The sequence below is a fragment of the Synchiropus splendidus genome, chromosome 13, assembly GCF_027744825.2.
Source record: "Synchiropus splendidus isolate RoL2022-P1 chromosome 13, RoL_Sspl_1.0, whole genome shotgun sequence".
In the NCBI taxonomy this organism is placed as follows: domain Eukaryota; kingdom Metazoa; phylum Chordata; class Actinopteri; order Syngnathiformes; family Callionymidae; genus Synchiropus; species Synchiropus splendidus.
Window position 1 is genome coordinate 13,151,673 of NC_071346.1, and position 17,788 is coordinate 13,169,460.

Consider the following 17,788-nt stretch of genomic DNA (forward strand, 5'->3'; position numbering starts at 1 on the left):
TGGCCAATTTAGCTGCGGCTGCAGGTCAGAGAGCCATTTGTCCGCCACTCATGTACGATGAGGAGTGGGAGGAAAAAGAAAGTAACTTTTTTTCTATTTAAAATTTAAAAAAAGGGTGTGCTCAAGCGAAAAGGCAATTTTCTCATGCAGCGAAAAACTAGAACACCACTAGGGGTCGACATTTAAATGAGAGCATCACATCTGACCGGTGAAATGACATGGGTTTTATTGACATTAAAGCGCTCAAACACTGTGTCTTCACCTCGGCCAACTCTCTGTTGAGTCGGTCAGTGGAGGCGGAGCCTCGGGGGGCGCTAGAGAGCTGTCTGGGGTTGTACTTATGAGGGAAAACGGCACAATTGAGTGCTTTAATGTGAATAAACACTTGTAATTTCAATGGTCTGACGTGTCAAGGCTTGATTTTGAGCCATCTGATTGACCACAATGATTCGTTGACCTAGCTGCAAAGCATCCAGGGAACTGTTCAGGTTTAACTCACCATAACTGAGTTCATTTTTGAGGCACCTCACATGCTGGCTGAGTGTTAAACGTGTAGTTAAATAAGCACTGACACAGACAATCGGTTAATCCGGAATCGCACGTTCACCATCGAACCCTGCGATGTATCCCACACCTGCCGTAGACAGCGCATACAGCACCTTCTTCTCAAGACTCACACCTTGCCACACATCCCAAGCAGCTGAGATGTTGTGATTCCTCTCCTGTTTAGAAGGCTAATTTCCAGAAACAAAGCAGCAGCTCCACGACTCCAGCAACGTTAAACACGATGAAAGCACTGTAGCGCCAACATTCCCCGCTGTGATAAAATGATAAAGCTTTACATTCACACATCCTCCCTGAGGTGTTGTAAACAAGCACTAAAGCTGATTTCATGCTCAGCTTAAGACCACTCCACTGCAAAGTGTATTTAAACCAAGCTACCAAAAGGGATTAAGAGGGAACATCTCCAGCTATTGTGCTGATGATATTGTGATGCATCCTAAGATCGAGCTGCGCATGCTTGTTCTCCAAATGAGCCTCAGTTACATGGCTACAACAAGCAATTCAAAACAGGTTGCAAAGGTTCGCCATGTTTGCAGTCAAATCCAAGATGTATTTCCTTGATGAGGGTAAAAGTTATCTGCCATTGAAACCAATAAATAAGGACATAATGAAATGTCAAAAACAGCAAGGGATCTTTTCCTGCCATTACAATTATGAAGCAATTTTCAAAGGACAGAAGCTTTTGAAGAACTCCAGGTATCAATCGCAGCGACAGTGCGAAGGAGGGAAAGACGGCAGAAATATTTCTCAGCAGGGTTCTCCATCTTCACGCAAAAGAAACTCACTGACATTTTATTGCCCTCCGAAGACATTAGAAACATCTTTTCCTGCCATAAAGTAGATGTATCCATTCAAAGCAAACAGAAGGTTTGGCCGTGTATTGATCGGACCATTAAATCAGGGAGCGAGTGCGCAGTTACTGCGAGCGATGCAGCCTTCACGATCATCGCAACACATTCTCCTTCACAGAAACACTGGTTTGTTTGGGTTTAAAGCGAGGGCAAGTATCAATCCAGCATGCGGACGTTGCTACGAGGAAAAGCTAGAAAGGGCGGGCCACAATTTACAACGTCTGCTTTGTTTAAGAGGCAAGTCTGAACTCTGTTCTCTGATTTACACAAATAACTTCAAAATAATAATGTGAATTTTACAGGTTAATTGAAAATTCTTTTTTGGGAATCTAGGTCGATATTGTGGAAATTATTCACAGAATTAGTCTTATTATATTTCTATATTATTGATTATTATTAATCATATATTAGGTGCGGAATTGATAAGAAAGTGTGAGTGATATTTTTCCTCAAGAACTGAAGAATGAAGAAAGAAAGGGCACTTTTCTCCTGCAGGGAAAAGCTTCTAGTGGTCGACGTGCCTGTTTAGGAATCTGTAATAATGGGAAAATTAACTTTTCACAGCTCGATTTTATGGACCTCTAAAATGAGTACCTCTGTTCAGTCATGTGGGGCATTATATTTTAGCACCCCCTACTGAGCTTAGTAATGTGATGCGACTTTTCATGCAAGGAAAGAAACAAGTTACTCGAGGTGGACTTCAATCATGGCTTCCTTACCAAGCCAGAACTCATCCTCCAAGTTTCCAAAGCCGACCCTGTAGTCGCTCCACTTTCTGGAAAAGTCTGTTAAGCCGTTCTGACGTCGCTGGAAGACCTGGTGACAAAAACTAATCTTAAGAAGGAACTGGACCAGACACATAGTTCTTGAGGAGCGAGTGACTCACAATCCAGCCTCCGTCATCGGTTGTCATGTCACAGTAGACTTGAATCCCCTGGCTGGGGTCTCTGTTGATGTAGATGGTGTAGACGCCACTCATGGTTTCTCCATTAAGCAGGTGCTGGGCGCAGTTCTGAGGCGTCGCGAACAGGCGACTCCCTGGAGACAAGCACAGGCTCAGTGGATGGATGGATGGATGGATGGATGGATGGATGGATGGATGGATGGATGGATGGATGGATGGATGGATGGATGGAGACAGACAGACAGACAGACAGACAGACAGACAGACAGACACACACAGACAGACAGACAGACAGATCAATGTTGGTGCTAAAGTAGCAGAATATTACATCAAATGCAAACATTCAAGAGTCTTATTGAACCATTCTATTCATTTCTGTTGTGTGTTTTGTTGCAGACACACTTTTATATGTTTTTATATGTGGCCTGCAGTGAAAGAGACCTTCAGCTAACTGGGTCAATGCAAACAGACTATGATAGGTTCTTGCTTCTGAAGGTGACTGCTGTTTATCCGCTGCTTCACTCAATGTTATCCAGTTTCTAAAAGCAGCGACATGGTAAGGAAATAAAGAGCCGGTCAGTAGAATGACCCAGTAAAATCTACATCAACATAACTGTGTGTTTGAAAAGTGACCCAAGTTCATTACTCTAGCACGAGGTGAGTGAACCGTGCCACTCTTAAAAGAAAGGTCCAGGTTAGATTAGATTAGATGAGATGCAAGTGTCCTCATGCAAATCGTCTTTTCCATTCATTTCTCATGAAGTAAAATTTCTCCTCGGGATTGACCTCATGTGTCAAATTAAGTTGTCAACTTGGTCAGCGACCTTCTGACCCTCAGGTGCTGCAGGTTTCTTCAACTGAGGAGACTTTTGTGTAAATTGACGTGGGACGGTCGAAAATAGAAAGTGCACCTGTGGTGAAGGTGGTGGAGACGACGGCGCTGGTGTCAAGTCCTCGCGCTGCCTGCAGCTTCACAGTGTACTCTGTGATTTCGCCCAGGCCTTCCAGACGGATCCACGTGTCTTCGGCATCTAAAATCAACTCCTTCCCAAAAAACACCAGACAAAAAAAAAACCTCAGCGCAACTGCATATTCAATCATGGACAGATTGAAGGGAAATTTACTTCATCATCTTTTGTCTTGTTTTTTTAAATGAAATCAAATTTACTGCAGACCACCTTCTTGTTTTTGAATGTGAGAGGAAATTCTCATTTTAAATGATGACACAGCAAATGAGAAGTGAATTTAAGAACATAATAGAACATAATGATGCTGAAAAAAAACCTTTGTACTTTCACAAAACCATCTCTTCACAAATGGAAGATCATTTTCGCAGCATACATAAATACAAAGTTGCGCTCCCCTCCGACCGTAGAAGAAAAGGAAGTATCTGCAGTGTTTATATTGTGCAAAGAACAGGGTGTTACTTCCATTGCTGTGATTCAGCAAACTCTCCGTTTCTGTTTTTTCAGATCCACATGAAAAATGAACAAGCCGGGATTAAATATTAAACAAGTTTAGGGAATAAATCCACACATTCCAGGCCAATGTGTCCGTGTGAATTATGCAGGGTAGCAGCTGGTAAATGGTGTCTCTGGGTCTCTGTGGACATTTCCCTGCTCGCTCCAGGGTCAAGATACGATTCCACATCCCAATGGAAACATTCCAAACAGAAGCCAAAACATATTGGAAGGAAAAGATCTCTTTTAACTGTATTACAAATGAGCAAGTGCATTACATAGCTTCAATGTTACACTGACTTGCCAAGACGACGCAAGAGTCAGTTTGGTTTATGTTCACAAACATGCTTGAGCTACTTTGAATGCTTCAGTAACTGATGTAAAACCAGTGAGGTTGATGGAGGAGACAAAGGTGGACAGGTATAACCAGGGAGGGTGATCAAGAAGATCCCTATTTATGCTTCTGTGACATGAATATATTATTAAAAGTAGCAATAATCCGCACCTCACTTGACTTCATTACTGTTTTTTTTTTAGGTTTTTTAAAATAGAATATGCATCACAATCAATGACCAAAATAGTTTCAGCAAATTCCCATGTTTTCTGGCGTCCAAATGGTTTATATACCTTGTTGAGGGATTTTATCAGGATACAATTAACATTGAACAGATAAATGAATTGTTCACTGTGTTCATTTTTGTGTCCTAAATAACACAAACTGGTACCTGACATCAGAGGTGAGACTTGCATTTTTTGACCATGAGTGACATCTAATTGAGGACAACATGCAGGGTCAGCGCTCAGATCCATTAGATTTCCGGGGCGGAAAACCAGTAATATTGGGAGCTTACTTGTGCACCTTTGTTTTCAGTTACACAACATTAGAAAACCCTCATTCTGTTTCCAATATTTGTTTTTCATTCCTGCGGCCCACTTGCTGAAAACCATTAATAATAAAAACTTTCTTCGAATGTTTCTTTTATAGAGTTGAGTCCCAGCAAAAAAAATGCAAAAAGTTGCCTGGGTTAACTGAAGGATATTGAGGTTGGAATGAATTATTGAATATGTTATTAAATATAGGTTGCACCAAGAGCATCTTCCACCGAACAAGAGCTGCAGACTCTCATTTTCATAATCACGGATTATACTGCTGACACATTCTCATGAATATTCATCAGGATATTTATATATATAAAAATATATGATCGCGTAAGGCAGGCGCGGAAAACGCTTGACCTTTTGATAGCGGTGCGGAAATCACAAAGACAAATAAAGTTAAAGCGCAGAGTCAAGTTCCTACTTTTCTGCTGCCGTCGGCGGACTTGTAGGTGAGCATGTAGTTGTCAATTTCAGCGACTGGTGGCTGCCAGGAGATGAGAGCGCTGCGGTGGTTCACTTCGCTAGCTGTCAGGTTGAGCGGAGCGTCCATGGCTGTCAAGGAGAGGAAACTGTTGAAGTTTGTTTCTGCAGTAGACAACAGAAAAATAACTTCCTGCTCCAGACAACAACAAAGGAAAGTGAAGAATTGGCAGAGTACCAATCCACCTATGAAAGGAGTAGTTGCCTGGATGATGGGTCCCAAAGAAGGGTTGGAGGCCAGATCCTTCCCTAGATTTGGGAGAGTAAGGGGTGTTGTTCAAGTGTGAGGAAAGAATGGAGCCTGAGATTTAGCTTCGGGACGTAAACCCTCTATTGCCTGTCCTGTTAAGCCAAAACCAATCCATTCATTGCATGTTTGAACCACGTCCAGTTTTGCAACATCAATAAAATGGTTTCAGATACATGTAAAAGCCATCATACTTTCTGTGTGTCTAGACTGGTCATGTGGTTGGTCCTGAATCCAGAGCTCCACTGTGCCAGAGCTACCAGGTGTAAAGCTAATGTCTCTCAGGTGAGGCGTTCAGGCAGTGCAGGACAGGCACAAGGCATCCAAAAAAGTTGCGTTGGTTAGCAGTGATGCAAAATATTTCATTTGAAAAACCATAAAAAATGCATGTTAAAAACCAGTTACAACCACTATGCAGCCCCTTTGGGCATGTATTCACTTCACCCTGGTATGGAGGAAAAGAGCAGATTAGTTTGACAGGACCCTCCGTCGGTGGGCCCCACTGATATATCTGAAGTGGTGTTGAACTGACTCCTGTCTCTCTTGAACATGAAACAACATCGGGGATAAGAAAACCAATATCAAACAGGAAGAGAGGAAAATGAACGAGGATAATTGCCGATGAATATTTGCAGTGCAGCGACAAATGCGCAGCAAATGTCTCTGTCAACCGCTTCAAAGAACCACAGCGTCTCTCTTGTTCAACAAATCCCAAAACATAAGAGAGTCAGCTCAACCCTGGTTTGTCAAAGAAGGGCAACTAAGGTGAGCAGCACCAGACCAGATAGAACAAAACTAAAGAGGAGCCCAGAACAAACAACACACTCTAACTCATAACACGTCATATATTGACGCTTTTCAACTAAGGTGTTTCACTTTGCATTCTCAATTTCATGTTACCACATGTCATTTCCTCACAGTACTAACAGGGCACATGGCCACATACGGTGCTACATAGGCCAAGTAACATTGTAAGCAAAGTAACAATGAGAGTTCACAAACGCCAACCCTTCCTTTCAAACGTCGCATAGAAGCAGAGACAAGTGAGTCCATGGAACGTGCAACGCTTCCACGTCTACAAGCTGTCAGTACGTGATGCCAAGGGTGAGAGACTGTGCAGAGAATTCTCTGGACCATTGTGACGCTGGAGCTGAACCAGAAACACATTTATAGCGCAGCGCAACATTGATCCAAAACAACATAAAATGGACACACAAGTGAATAGACCTCGCCCATTGGTACCATGCTTATGCTTGAACCCGACAACCTTCTTCATCATCCCTCCCCAATGATCTCAGGATCTTCTTTAACCACATTTGGTGAAGCAGAACTGCCACCAACCAAACAAGCGCAAGGACTATGATTAGTTCTAAACTCCCATTGAGACTTTCACCGGCCAAAGAAGACAAACGCACCATTACGTGTTTATCCACTCGACTTTAAACCACTGAGACAAATCCACCAGAAAGCCCTGAGAATAAGGATGAGCTATCTTCTCGCTCATGCCTGGCATACAGAAGTGAGCAGGGCCCCGGCGAGATGCTGCCCCACGACTGTTCTACCACAGCCTTTGACATGGGTAAAGCCTCAAATCAGAAAGCCCACCCAAAGTTTACCACACATTTCATCACACCCGCGCAGCCTGAACCAGCACCTTCATATTGTCTGTGATATTTTAACCCCTTCGCAGAGATGCCGGCCTGACTTTCCTCACCTTACATCACACCTGCGGAATCAATACCCAATGTTCCTGCGAATAAGACACGCTGTAAGCTCATTTTCAAGCCAGGTAGGAAATAGATGACCTATTCATTTAGGTGCATCTGTTTCACACGCTTACGTCAGGACTGCGGCCACATCTGTCAGTCACCAAATGATGTGAGGAAGAGCACAGAAAGAAGGGACACTGACACAATTAAGGTCCCATATTTCGGTTTGGAGCAACTGCTGATGCAACTCCACCAAGTCTGAATTTTACCTTTAGTTCTCAGTTCTCATGCTGAGAGGGGCAGCGTTGTGTATGAGTCCATCTAGCTGCTCTCTGTCTGAGTGTGTGCGACTCTGCATGTGCGACTGCGCTTGGGCTCATTCATTTATTCAGGTGGGTAAAATGCACTGTGTTTGTGTCGACAGTTGTGTGTTGTGATTATTATTTAGGAGTGTAGTTGTGCGTCCGTGTGACAGGGAGTTTCTTACTATGTTTGAACAGGATGTATCTTGAATGAAGGGCTGTTTGTGTGTAGAGCTGTGACACAGTGCTTGGATGTGCTACTGTAGTTTGTGTGTGTGTACATGTAATTCTATCTTTGTGAGAACCTGTACGAGTTTTCAATCAACAGAGTGGGGACATTTTTCAGTACACACTTTGTTAAGCCTCATTTTGAGGGTTAAAACTACAAAATAGTTTTAACCCTGGATAGGTTTAGGGTCAGAGGCTGGGGAAAGGGTTATGTCAGTGACGGGCCTCACTAAGATAGGAAGACAAACGTGTGTGTGTGTGTGTGTGTGGTTTTTGATGCTTAGTGTGATCATGTATGGATGTTTGTGCATGACTGATCGTACACAAGTAACATCCGACTTACGACCAGGATCGGTTCCTACCAACCAGTCATAAGTCAGATTGGACGTAAGTCGCATGCCATTCAAAATAGCCGACACGAGGGTTGTAGGTACTAATGTAGTGGTAGATGGCTGTGTGAGAGTGCATGTTTAATTGTATGATTCTGTGTCTCTGTTTTGCTCGTGTCTGTTCTGTCTGTGCGCATAAAGCAGTGAGTTGGTGAGGATTTGTAGTTCTGTGTGAGTTGCGCGGATTATTGTTTTGACATTATTTTTGGGTGCAAAACTGTGCTTGAAAGTGTGTGTGTGAATTTCGAAAGGTCCATTTATGCTCAATGTAACATATCAATTTCAATATGGACGGAGCCCTCTGTCCATGCTCTGGATTCATTTCGTCTGTATTGTAAAGCTTACAAACATGGACCAAACAGAGCAGTACCACCGGAACCTGTACGGGCAGTGTTGCTGTTACAAACCGATACATAGCTTCAATGAGACATGAAGACGCCGCCGCCGTATTCGTCTTTTGTGCAAGAGCTACATTATCAATACTTCTTCCCCAGTTGCCATGTTTGTTTCAGAGTTTGTTGTTGTCATAAACGTATGACTGTGGGCTGCGCCCCCTGGTGAATATATTGGCAAACAGCAATACCAACATAAAGAACGCATGGAAGCATGTGATCTGTGAGGGTAACATTGTTTGAAAGGGATCGGGACATTTTCGTACATTGGGAGCATAAATGGGTCTGTGACACACCATGAGCACATATGTGGTGTGTGTGTGCTTGTGTGTTTTTGACACAAGGAAATATGTCCTAACCTGACCTTAAGACAAATTGATACATACCTCTCTCATCTTTGCGAACACAAAGAATACAACTAAGTAAGAAGCAACCAAGCACTTACACATTTTCCCTCTTCAAATACACAAATAGTTATGCGACCCCAGAATGATTGGACAAAACAAAACCTGGCAATTTTCTAAGGAGATAAAACAGAGGACTTTAACGTTTGGCGGAATTACACTAGGGAACGCTTAGACAGCAGCGCAGTCATATCATTGCACTTTGACGCCGTACTTGCTCCCTGGAGTGTAATTCCACTGTACGTTATAGTTCTCCTTTTTATACGCTTAGAAAATGGCCAGGTTTTATTTTGTGCTACCATACTCACATCGCTTCTCATGTAAGCTTATTCAGTCAGGGAAAACATGCTTGGTCACTTCTAACTAGTGTTTAGGATCCTGATGAAACCAATGGCAATGCCACATGCTAACAATATAGCGCCATGCAACTGAAAGACTGAGTGTCTGCACAAGGATAATGGAGGTATGCATCAACTTGTCCAAGATTAAAAACACACTTTGAACGGAAGAGTGTGTGCAGGATCGTACAAGTCGAAGTGTACTTCAAAAGTGTGGATCTACTCCAAAGTGTGTAGGCACACGTGACTGCTAATACATAAGCGTGTTGCAAAGCTAATGTTGTGCCTGAGCCATAATGTGTGCTTAAGTGCACGGCGTGGGTGTGTGAGTCACTCACAACTACACAGCATGAAAACTTCCTAAAAGATTCTGCCATTTTCTCAGACGGCCTGATTGTCAGTTTCACACAGTTTGAAGCACAAAGCGCGAGGAAAGAGTGAGAGGGAAGAAGGAGCCAACAAAGAGCTAGTACGGCACTTGTTGCGACGAAAGCAGTTGTGCAAATGCTGCTCCAGTCCTGCGCTGCGACGCCCTCAACTTCCGATTCAGCGGCTGCGCTCTCATTGTGATTCGTTCTTTTGTGTCTTCTTTTTTCCGACGCGTCTTGCCATCCTATCCTTTGAGCTCCTTTCTGAATCAACTGACAAGGTGTCACTCAAACTGCTGGAGACCAAACAGGAATGTATTTTCGTGTGTGTGCGCTGGAATCATTTTCCACAGTTCTACAGGAAGACTTTTAACAATTCTATTTTTTTTTTTTTTTTGCCACTGTTCTCTCGCCAATTAAATCTGTCTTTGTCCTTTTTCCCTGTTGCTCCGCTTCCAATTAAACCTGGGTGCAGAGTGAAGAAGCAGGTATGTTGTCTGAACTCCTCCGAAACTGAAACAAGTCGACCGAGCCGAGGAGCTGCGGCTTCATTTCATGTCTCATTAGCACTTGCCGTAAACAAAGCCAAAGTGACAAAGGAAGGCGGCGGCGGACGGAAGAGGGCAGCCGCCGTAACTCGCAGGCAGGAGACCAGATATGAGAATTTTGCATTGGATGTCACTTTTTTTTTCCTGCGGTTTGTAAATAAAGGATAAGTCATGCACACAGGCACGCTCAATCAGCACCGCTAATGTCACGCTAATGTTCAGATCTTGGCACTACGGACCATCGTGATGGAGATTTAATGCGCAAGACGAACCAAGGGTGGAAAATTCTGAATTAAAAGGCGATTCATCACAGGTGATTAAATATTCCACGACTCGAGGCTCGATCTCTTAATGTTGCCGCCGGCAGAACCCCATGGCGATGACTCATCGTTTCCTCTTCAGTAGCACTACACTTCAAAAGTGTTCAACTTTGGACCATGAGGTGGAAATGACATATTGTGACACCTTTGTTTCAAGCTCAAATATTCCAGATTGTCCAGATTCTAAACTGAATAACGTCACATGACCCTCCGAGGCTCCCAGCAAAAGTTGACCACAGGTCTGCAGTATAAAAAAAAAAACTTAAGAGGGAAAATAGATCTTCTTCATACATAAGCCGCACCGGTCTATAATCCACGGATGCAGTGGTGCGGTCTGTGCTGTAGAAAGGTCAGTGGTGCACATGGGTTAAAAACGCTTTTCAAAACTAGTTTTGGGAACGGGCTCGGGCATCGAGACTGACTCATGAACTTGACTCATGAACTCCTCACATCTTTTATTCACATTAAAATGCTCAAGTTGCACTGTTTTGGCCCGCATGCCCAAAAGTTCCGACACCACAGTCGGTTGCAGCAGCTTCTTCCCAATTCCAGACCTCCAGGAGATCAGCTCTGTTGGCGGAGCTGCAGACACGTGGGGGAAAACAGCGCATTTGAGGGTAAATAAAAAGCCTCTGATTTCATCGCCTCTGATTTCATCCAGTTTTAGCTTGTAAAAATCCATATATTAGCCGCGCCATGGTATAAGCCACAGGTTTCAGACTGCAAGAAAAACGTTGCGGCTTATAGTCCGGAAACTACGATAAAATAAAGCCATTTTCCAACTCATTTCTCAAGTTAACACAAGTTGATACAGACCAGTGCTCCTAACTGGTTTCCCAACGCCGTTCTCCTACCTCATCTGACTATCTTTATCAATAAAATTGTTCCATTTGGTTTGGACTGCTTCCTGCTCCTGCCTTTTTCTCTGCCTCTCTTCCAGGATTGGGGGTCTTTTTCCCGACACACAGACTCCTTAAGCTAGATGACAACTGGCGCCAGTTTGTCACTTGTGTTCACCCTGGTATGAGCCACCCTGTTCGACTCGACATCTTGGATGATTCCTCTCTGGACCATAGACATTTTTCCATGCGCTTTTTGTTCATGAGTTTTGCTCATTGATTCGTTTTCCAGTGTGTCTGTGCCTGTTAACCTGGTTCCTCTTCCCCCCGATCCGGTGGACTTGCTTCGCCTTCCTGGACTTGGTTCGCGCTCATGGACGCTTGTGACTCATTTAGCTGCTTTGTTTTTGTTTTGTTGGACTCTGTCGCCATCTCGCATTGTGTTTTAGAATTGCCTTTGTTTCTCCTACATCCTTTGTTAGTTTGTAGTAGAGTGTTTCTGTTTGTATTTTCGTATTTTTGACTCCTCTGACTGAGAATTAGTATAAGAAGTGAGCTCAATTAAACAGCTGAACTTAATCTCCAGTCCCTGTCCGCTGCATGTGGGTCTCCTGACTGCATTCCTTACAGCTTGTGTGCTGCCCAGTGTTTTGGTGGTTCTAGAGCAGAAGTGCCAAGAGCTACGCTAATGTTGTATAACCATTTATACAGAATACCTAGTTGGGATCAACCTTAGTGGAGGTTCGATCAATTGAAATGAGAACGTGAAATCCTGACGGCGGACATCAGATTGCCCATGAAGAGTTAGAGGTTCTGTGATATGCTAGTTTCCTGGGATTTTCAAATTAATATTAAATCCTCAGTGGAGCAACATGGTAAATGTCTTCTCACTCTACTAATCTTAGAGTGGAGGAGTGGATCACCTCTCACTGTTGTCCGCTCTCATCACACTTGACATCCTTGCTGCGATAGGTAGAAGGTGGACGGTTCAAAGTTGAGTGTGGGAGTCAGTGATTGTAAACATAAAGCATGAGTCAAGGTTTTACTTAAACCCTTTGACAGCAGCACCGTCAGTTAGTCCACCTGCAGCTGATCTGATGGTGAACAACTGTAGCACGAGACAGGCATGACTGCATCTATATCCACCTCGACAGAAGTCTCCAAAAAACAGATTTTTGTTTACACCCTCTAGTCAAATGTGTCTTTTAATGCAGGTCGATTTTAGCAGGAAGTGCATATGAGTCCACAGCGCTTTGATAACTCAGTATCCCACTATGAAAGTAAATATTTGAGATTAGGCCGAGGCACTGGAGCATCACACACCGTCTGATACAAGATGGTGGAGGTTAATTAAACTGGAAAGCGAACATACGCTAACAAAGTTCGGTGAAACTGAGAAGAAGGCAGCGAGAGAGATCAAACTTGGAAGAGCGTGGAGGGGAACTTGAAGATAGATGCGATCTGACAGACGGAGGCGGAGGCATCTACTGATTACACTGCAGTCAGTAATAAACACAAGCAAGATGCTGACTGATGTACAGCTGTCGCTGTATTGAACATTGGCTGGGAACTGTGGTCCGATAGCAGGGCTGAGGGAAGGAAATCCTCAGAGGCTGTGTGATTGAAGGAGTTCCAGCAGAAGCTCTGATGTCTTAAGCCCAGGGAACGATTGAGGCTCGATTAAATGCAGTGCACATGTCGCTGCATTGGTGTCGACAAGTCTGAAACACGATCGAAGTTGCTTGATATTAAAATCTTTACGAAAAACAATAGGCAGGCAATAAAAGATGGCAAAGCGTGTGTATAAATGTTCAATATGCATCAGTTATTTAATACAAAACCGTTAAAGATGTTATAAATACCACGGTACAATGACGTGTAATGGCAAATTGAGATGATAAAACTGAAGTTGGAACTACTCTACTTATTTACATCGACATACTTTCACTCCTACACTTTTATTTTTCAGCTTTTTTGCGAGTCATTTAGAGCAAGGTACTGGTGGTTTGAGCTTCTCAGGGCAAGAGTGAGCAGCCCAGTGGCCTCTCTTACAGTGACAGTTCCACCCCAAAACTAGCCTTCAAAGTCAATAAATCACCCTGCAAACCTGACCGGCTCCTTCCCAGTGAGATTTTAACATCAACATCTGCATATGATACATGATTAGAAAGGACTTTTTTCTGCTTTCAAGAACTTTTTGAAATGCTTTAATCCCATATCAGTGAGCAGTTATTGTCCTGTGAAGACTGCATAACTCCTGAACAACATGCTGGGGCCACACTAAACCTACTCAGTGCTGGTGTGGTCCTAGAACAGATGTGCTGGAAACTACCTGACTGTTAGTCCCGGTTCTCTTCTTTCAAATGGTGTTTGAATTTTCAGCATAGCATAAACCGTTGAGGAGTTATGGAAATATGAAAGCTGCGTGTCACACAAAATGTCTCTCACATACAGTATGAATGCACATTATTACTTAATACATCCTCAAAGTCCACACGTTTTCAAATATGTTCACCCAAATTATCTGTTTGGTTTGATTCGATCACAAACTGAGACTAGTTTTCTGCTGATTTTTCATTATTATTATGAATATTATTACTGTTAAAAAGTACAAGTCAGAAAGCAGGCGCTCAACTCATGCTACTGTGATGTCTGACACGGTATTATGGTGAGTATTCAAGTTAGTTTTTCCAAATGAATTGATCGTCCATATGAAGATCAAACTAGGCTTTCAGGAGAGAGCACCTTCTGTCAGAAGGTGAAAAAAGTTTGATAACTTTTGCTCTCTCTGTGCAATCTCAGACAGACAGAACAAAAGTCTATAAGAGGTTCCTCGACAACTTGGGGGTGGGGGGGAGAAACTGCCAAGCAATTTTGGGCAAGAGACATCTGACAGAAGAGAAAAGCATCAGTGCTACAGCCTCCAAGCTTACAGCGCACCTCAGCAGATATCTCATATTTTCCAAAGCTATAACTTAAATATCAGCCTTTGGGGATTGGAGCCGGCTGCCTCCATGTTGCAGGCGAGGCAACACAACAAGCACGCTGCTGTTAAAAACCACGAGGCTCCGTTTTTTTATAAGACCTGAGCGGTTCTGTGCTCCAGGTGCACACAGGAACACCAATCCTCCAGTAAAACAAGAAACACTGAAGTCTCTGCTGACCTTTCAGCTCAGGTTTTCAACAGCAGTTGAACTTGAAATGCAACAGTTCAGTTCAGTGTTGAAACAACAAGGAGACTTTTGCTGACAGATGTTACAGTTCACCACCACGAAACAACCAAACATTCCACAGCTAGAAAGTAAATCACTCTTATATTTGTTGTGCCCATTGATCAAGTTTTTCCTGAGATCTTTGACTCGGGGCAAGGATTAACGTACAGTCCAGCAAGCCAAATGATAAGTGTCATTCAGAACAACCATTGTCCAGCTAAAATGCTCTCATGAGGTTTGATACCCCCACAATCATGACAAGACCCAAGACACAGTCTGGATGCACTTGACCACTCCAATCGATTGAGCCTTTCTCTCACAGCTTGTCCATGCTGTGACATTTTCCACTGAAGTGGAACACGGCGGAGAAAACAAGCTGTTAAAGGTGAAAATAAAAAAGCACAATGAAACACTGGCTTTAAACTTTCAATTACGACCTTTTAATTAACAAGGAGGGGTGAGCTGCCCCCTGCTGGCAGCATCAATGTCCGTCAAACAAATTCCATTGGGAGTGGTTAGTCTAGAACACGTCTGCTGCCTCCTGGTGGCCGCACAAATCCTGTTTAATTCTGAAGCAAAACTATTGTTGTATCTTGTATCTTCTGATGACTAATGGAACTGACTCACTAAAGTCTACTCTCACACTGGTGACACCACCGTCAGTCTCATCCTGGATGCAGACCAGACGTCGACAGGCCTGACTCCCTGATGTGACCGGAACTTCCTGGAGCTCAGCAAGCTCCAGACCGACAACATCTTGGACATTGGAAAACCTCCCTCACCATCAAGCTGTTGTGTATCTCTGGACATGTTCTCTCTCCTATGACGCAACATTTCGATGGACCTCGGGCACCGGACAACGCAGACGTCAACGTTTTGCGTTGCATCTAGACACATTCGACGTTCAATTGAATCAAATGTTTCCCTTCTAACGGTATGGTACGGATGTCATTTGATGCCACAATTTCGGCACCATCATTCCAGCTCAGGAGGCAAGTGAGCCGTGTGAGCCACGTTGTTGGTCAAATGAAAAATAACCTTAAACGAAGGTTCAATTTTGTGACGTTTATATTAAAAAAAAGGAAATTATTACAGACAAACACTTGATAGCAATGTATTTTCTTCAATATCTGTTTCTTTCTTTTGATTTCTTTTGAAGTCAATATTGTTAAAATGAATATCACAATCTGGAGAAAAAAAGACACAAAACAAACATCTGAAAAACTTTAGGCCCCGCATGTGGCCCCCGTGCTGTACCCACCTCTGGTCAGCCCACGATCACATAAGCTACTTTATATACCAAAAAACATCATCAGCACTCGCGAGTAGTTGCTACTCGACACCTTGGCAGTGAGACTGTGTTGCCAAAATGCATCAGGGATCCACTTGTCCACTTGTGAACCATCAAATGTGACACTTTAGCAGTGAGACTGAGCTGCTCTGGAGGAGGTCAAGAAAGCCCTGGGCTGCTTCACCTCCCAGAAGCGGACCCTCAACATAGATGGCAACATCAATGACCAATCCCTGAATGTTCCTTCCTGCAACAACTGAGAATGTAGCAGCAGATAGTTAAGTTTTGCACATCTGATCTCTGCACCTCCATCAATGCTTGGGTCTGTCCCCTAGCTAGACAAGCACAGTCTGCAGAGAGGATCATCTGCACCACCCAGCAAAGCACTGTGGTGAGAACACATTATACTGTTGAACAGCTCTCAAGTCAGCAAGTCTCACTTGCTTATTCTTTAAATACATGAAATACAATTTCACTATTAGTCACTATAAGTAGCAGAAACTGTCGTGATATTTCTTCAGCAGACACAGTTGTTCCCTTAGCCACCAAACCCGATCGTGGCCACCAAGGCGAAGAGGTTCACAGGAAATCTCTGTTTTTATTGTCGAGCAGTGAAATGGACTGGCTCTGCAAAAACAACTGAAGAGTAGCGATCTGCAATTTGCAACTGGAAATACTATGTTACATGAACCCGGCTGCTGAAAAAGACATCTTTTGAATTGCTCGCTTCTTTATTCTGAAAACTGACTGTTTCCAACCGACATAGTAATTTACTGCTGGAGGTCGAAATGTCTTTCTCACAAGTTTTGTTATACTTTATATTATGAATAAATTTAGCTTGAAAAACAGGGATTTTAGAGTTGTCATGGATGAAAGCTGCAAATCAAATCCCCGAATAACTTAATGTCTATTTTCATGAAACCCAGAAATCATTTTCCTCAACAAAGGGGCCAAAATAAGTCTGTTCCACTGGACAGTGACCGACTTTCTTTTCATATTCACAGCCTCCCTGACACACCTGAGAGACACCATCTGGCTCTTAACCTAAAACTCTTGTTTCCACTAAATGGTGGGATTTTATTTCCACTTAATGGTAGGACTTTTACTCAGCTTCATTTGTGTTCAACTTTCCGCAGCGAACATGTGGCCTGGGTCTAGTTCCTTGTTCCCTATAATCTATCCTTGCTGCAGTGCAGGACAGGTAGCTGCTAATTCTTAGGGGACATGAACTCCGCTGCTGACTGAAACTTTTTCTTCTCATCGGATAGATAAATAGAGTTAGCTGTGCTGCGGGCAAGCTGAAGTGGAACACATCCCCTCTTGCTGCATCTCAGTGCACCTCAGTTCAGCAGGGAATCAAACTGATAATTATTTCTTGTTTATACAACATAAACATTATAGATGAAGACTACACGCAGTTAAAGCTAATAGATGGTATTAAAATGACAATGCAACCCAGTTGAATATGCAGAAAATGATGTGACCAGTGGATACATTAAATTGGGTCGGGCTATTCTCTGCATGAAAACATGGTCACTGATAACAAACTGCAAGTCTGACCTCAAAAAGCCTCGGACCACTACTAAGAAAACAGAAGCCACGATTATATATCTGAAGGACAAGTTGCCACGCCTCATGGTGGAGCTGGGGCGGGGACTCAATTTGACTACTGGAGGCGAGGTACAAATCCTAAAACATGCTTTCAATATAATGGAAGTCAGTCAGAAAGAGAGAGCGGACTCAAACTAAAGAGTAACTCATCAAATCTATAAATATGAAAACTTCTCTCTTTGCTTCAGTGTATATCAGTTGACTCGCTTCCTGAGTGGCCACATTATGTTCCACGTCACAGTCCAAATACACAACAAGTGAATATTGAACCTGTTTGATATTTACGATGGTGATAATCAGAAACAAAAGCACCTCAGACCACAGGATGATCTCAAAGGACCATCTTGAAACAGAAAAGCTGATCAGCCGTTTGCCATCTTTGCTCACCGGGGGGAAAAAACAGACTGGTCATTCGTGACTTGTTGCATCACCACTCTCACCATTGACTCTAA

General features: G+C 43.2%; 1 protein-coding gene across 10 annotated transcripts in view; it reads right to left on the reverse strand.

Moving 5' to 3' along the window:
• The window catches only part of tnr (tenascin R (restrictin, janusin)), a 173,428-nt gene that overhangs the window by 15,496 nt on the left and 140,144 nt on the right, over positions 1-17,788 (reverse strand). For all 10 annotated transcript variants that reach the window (XM_053883868.1, XM_053883865.1, XM_053883862.1 and 7 more), the window contains 4 exons: positions 5,080-5,210; positions 3,231-3,363; positions 2,302-2,453; positions 2,135-2,231 (listed from right to left, as the gene is read on the reverse strand). In XM_053883868.1, coding sequence (XP_053739843.1) covers positions 2,135-2,231; positions 2,302-2,453; positions 3,231-3,363; positions 5,080-5,210 — 513 coding nt within the window. The remainder of the gene's footprint in view (positions 1-2,134; positions 2,232-2,301; positions 2,454-3,230; positions 3,364-5,079; positions 5,211-17,788) is intronic.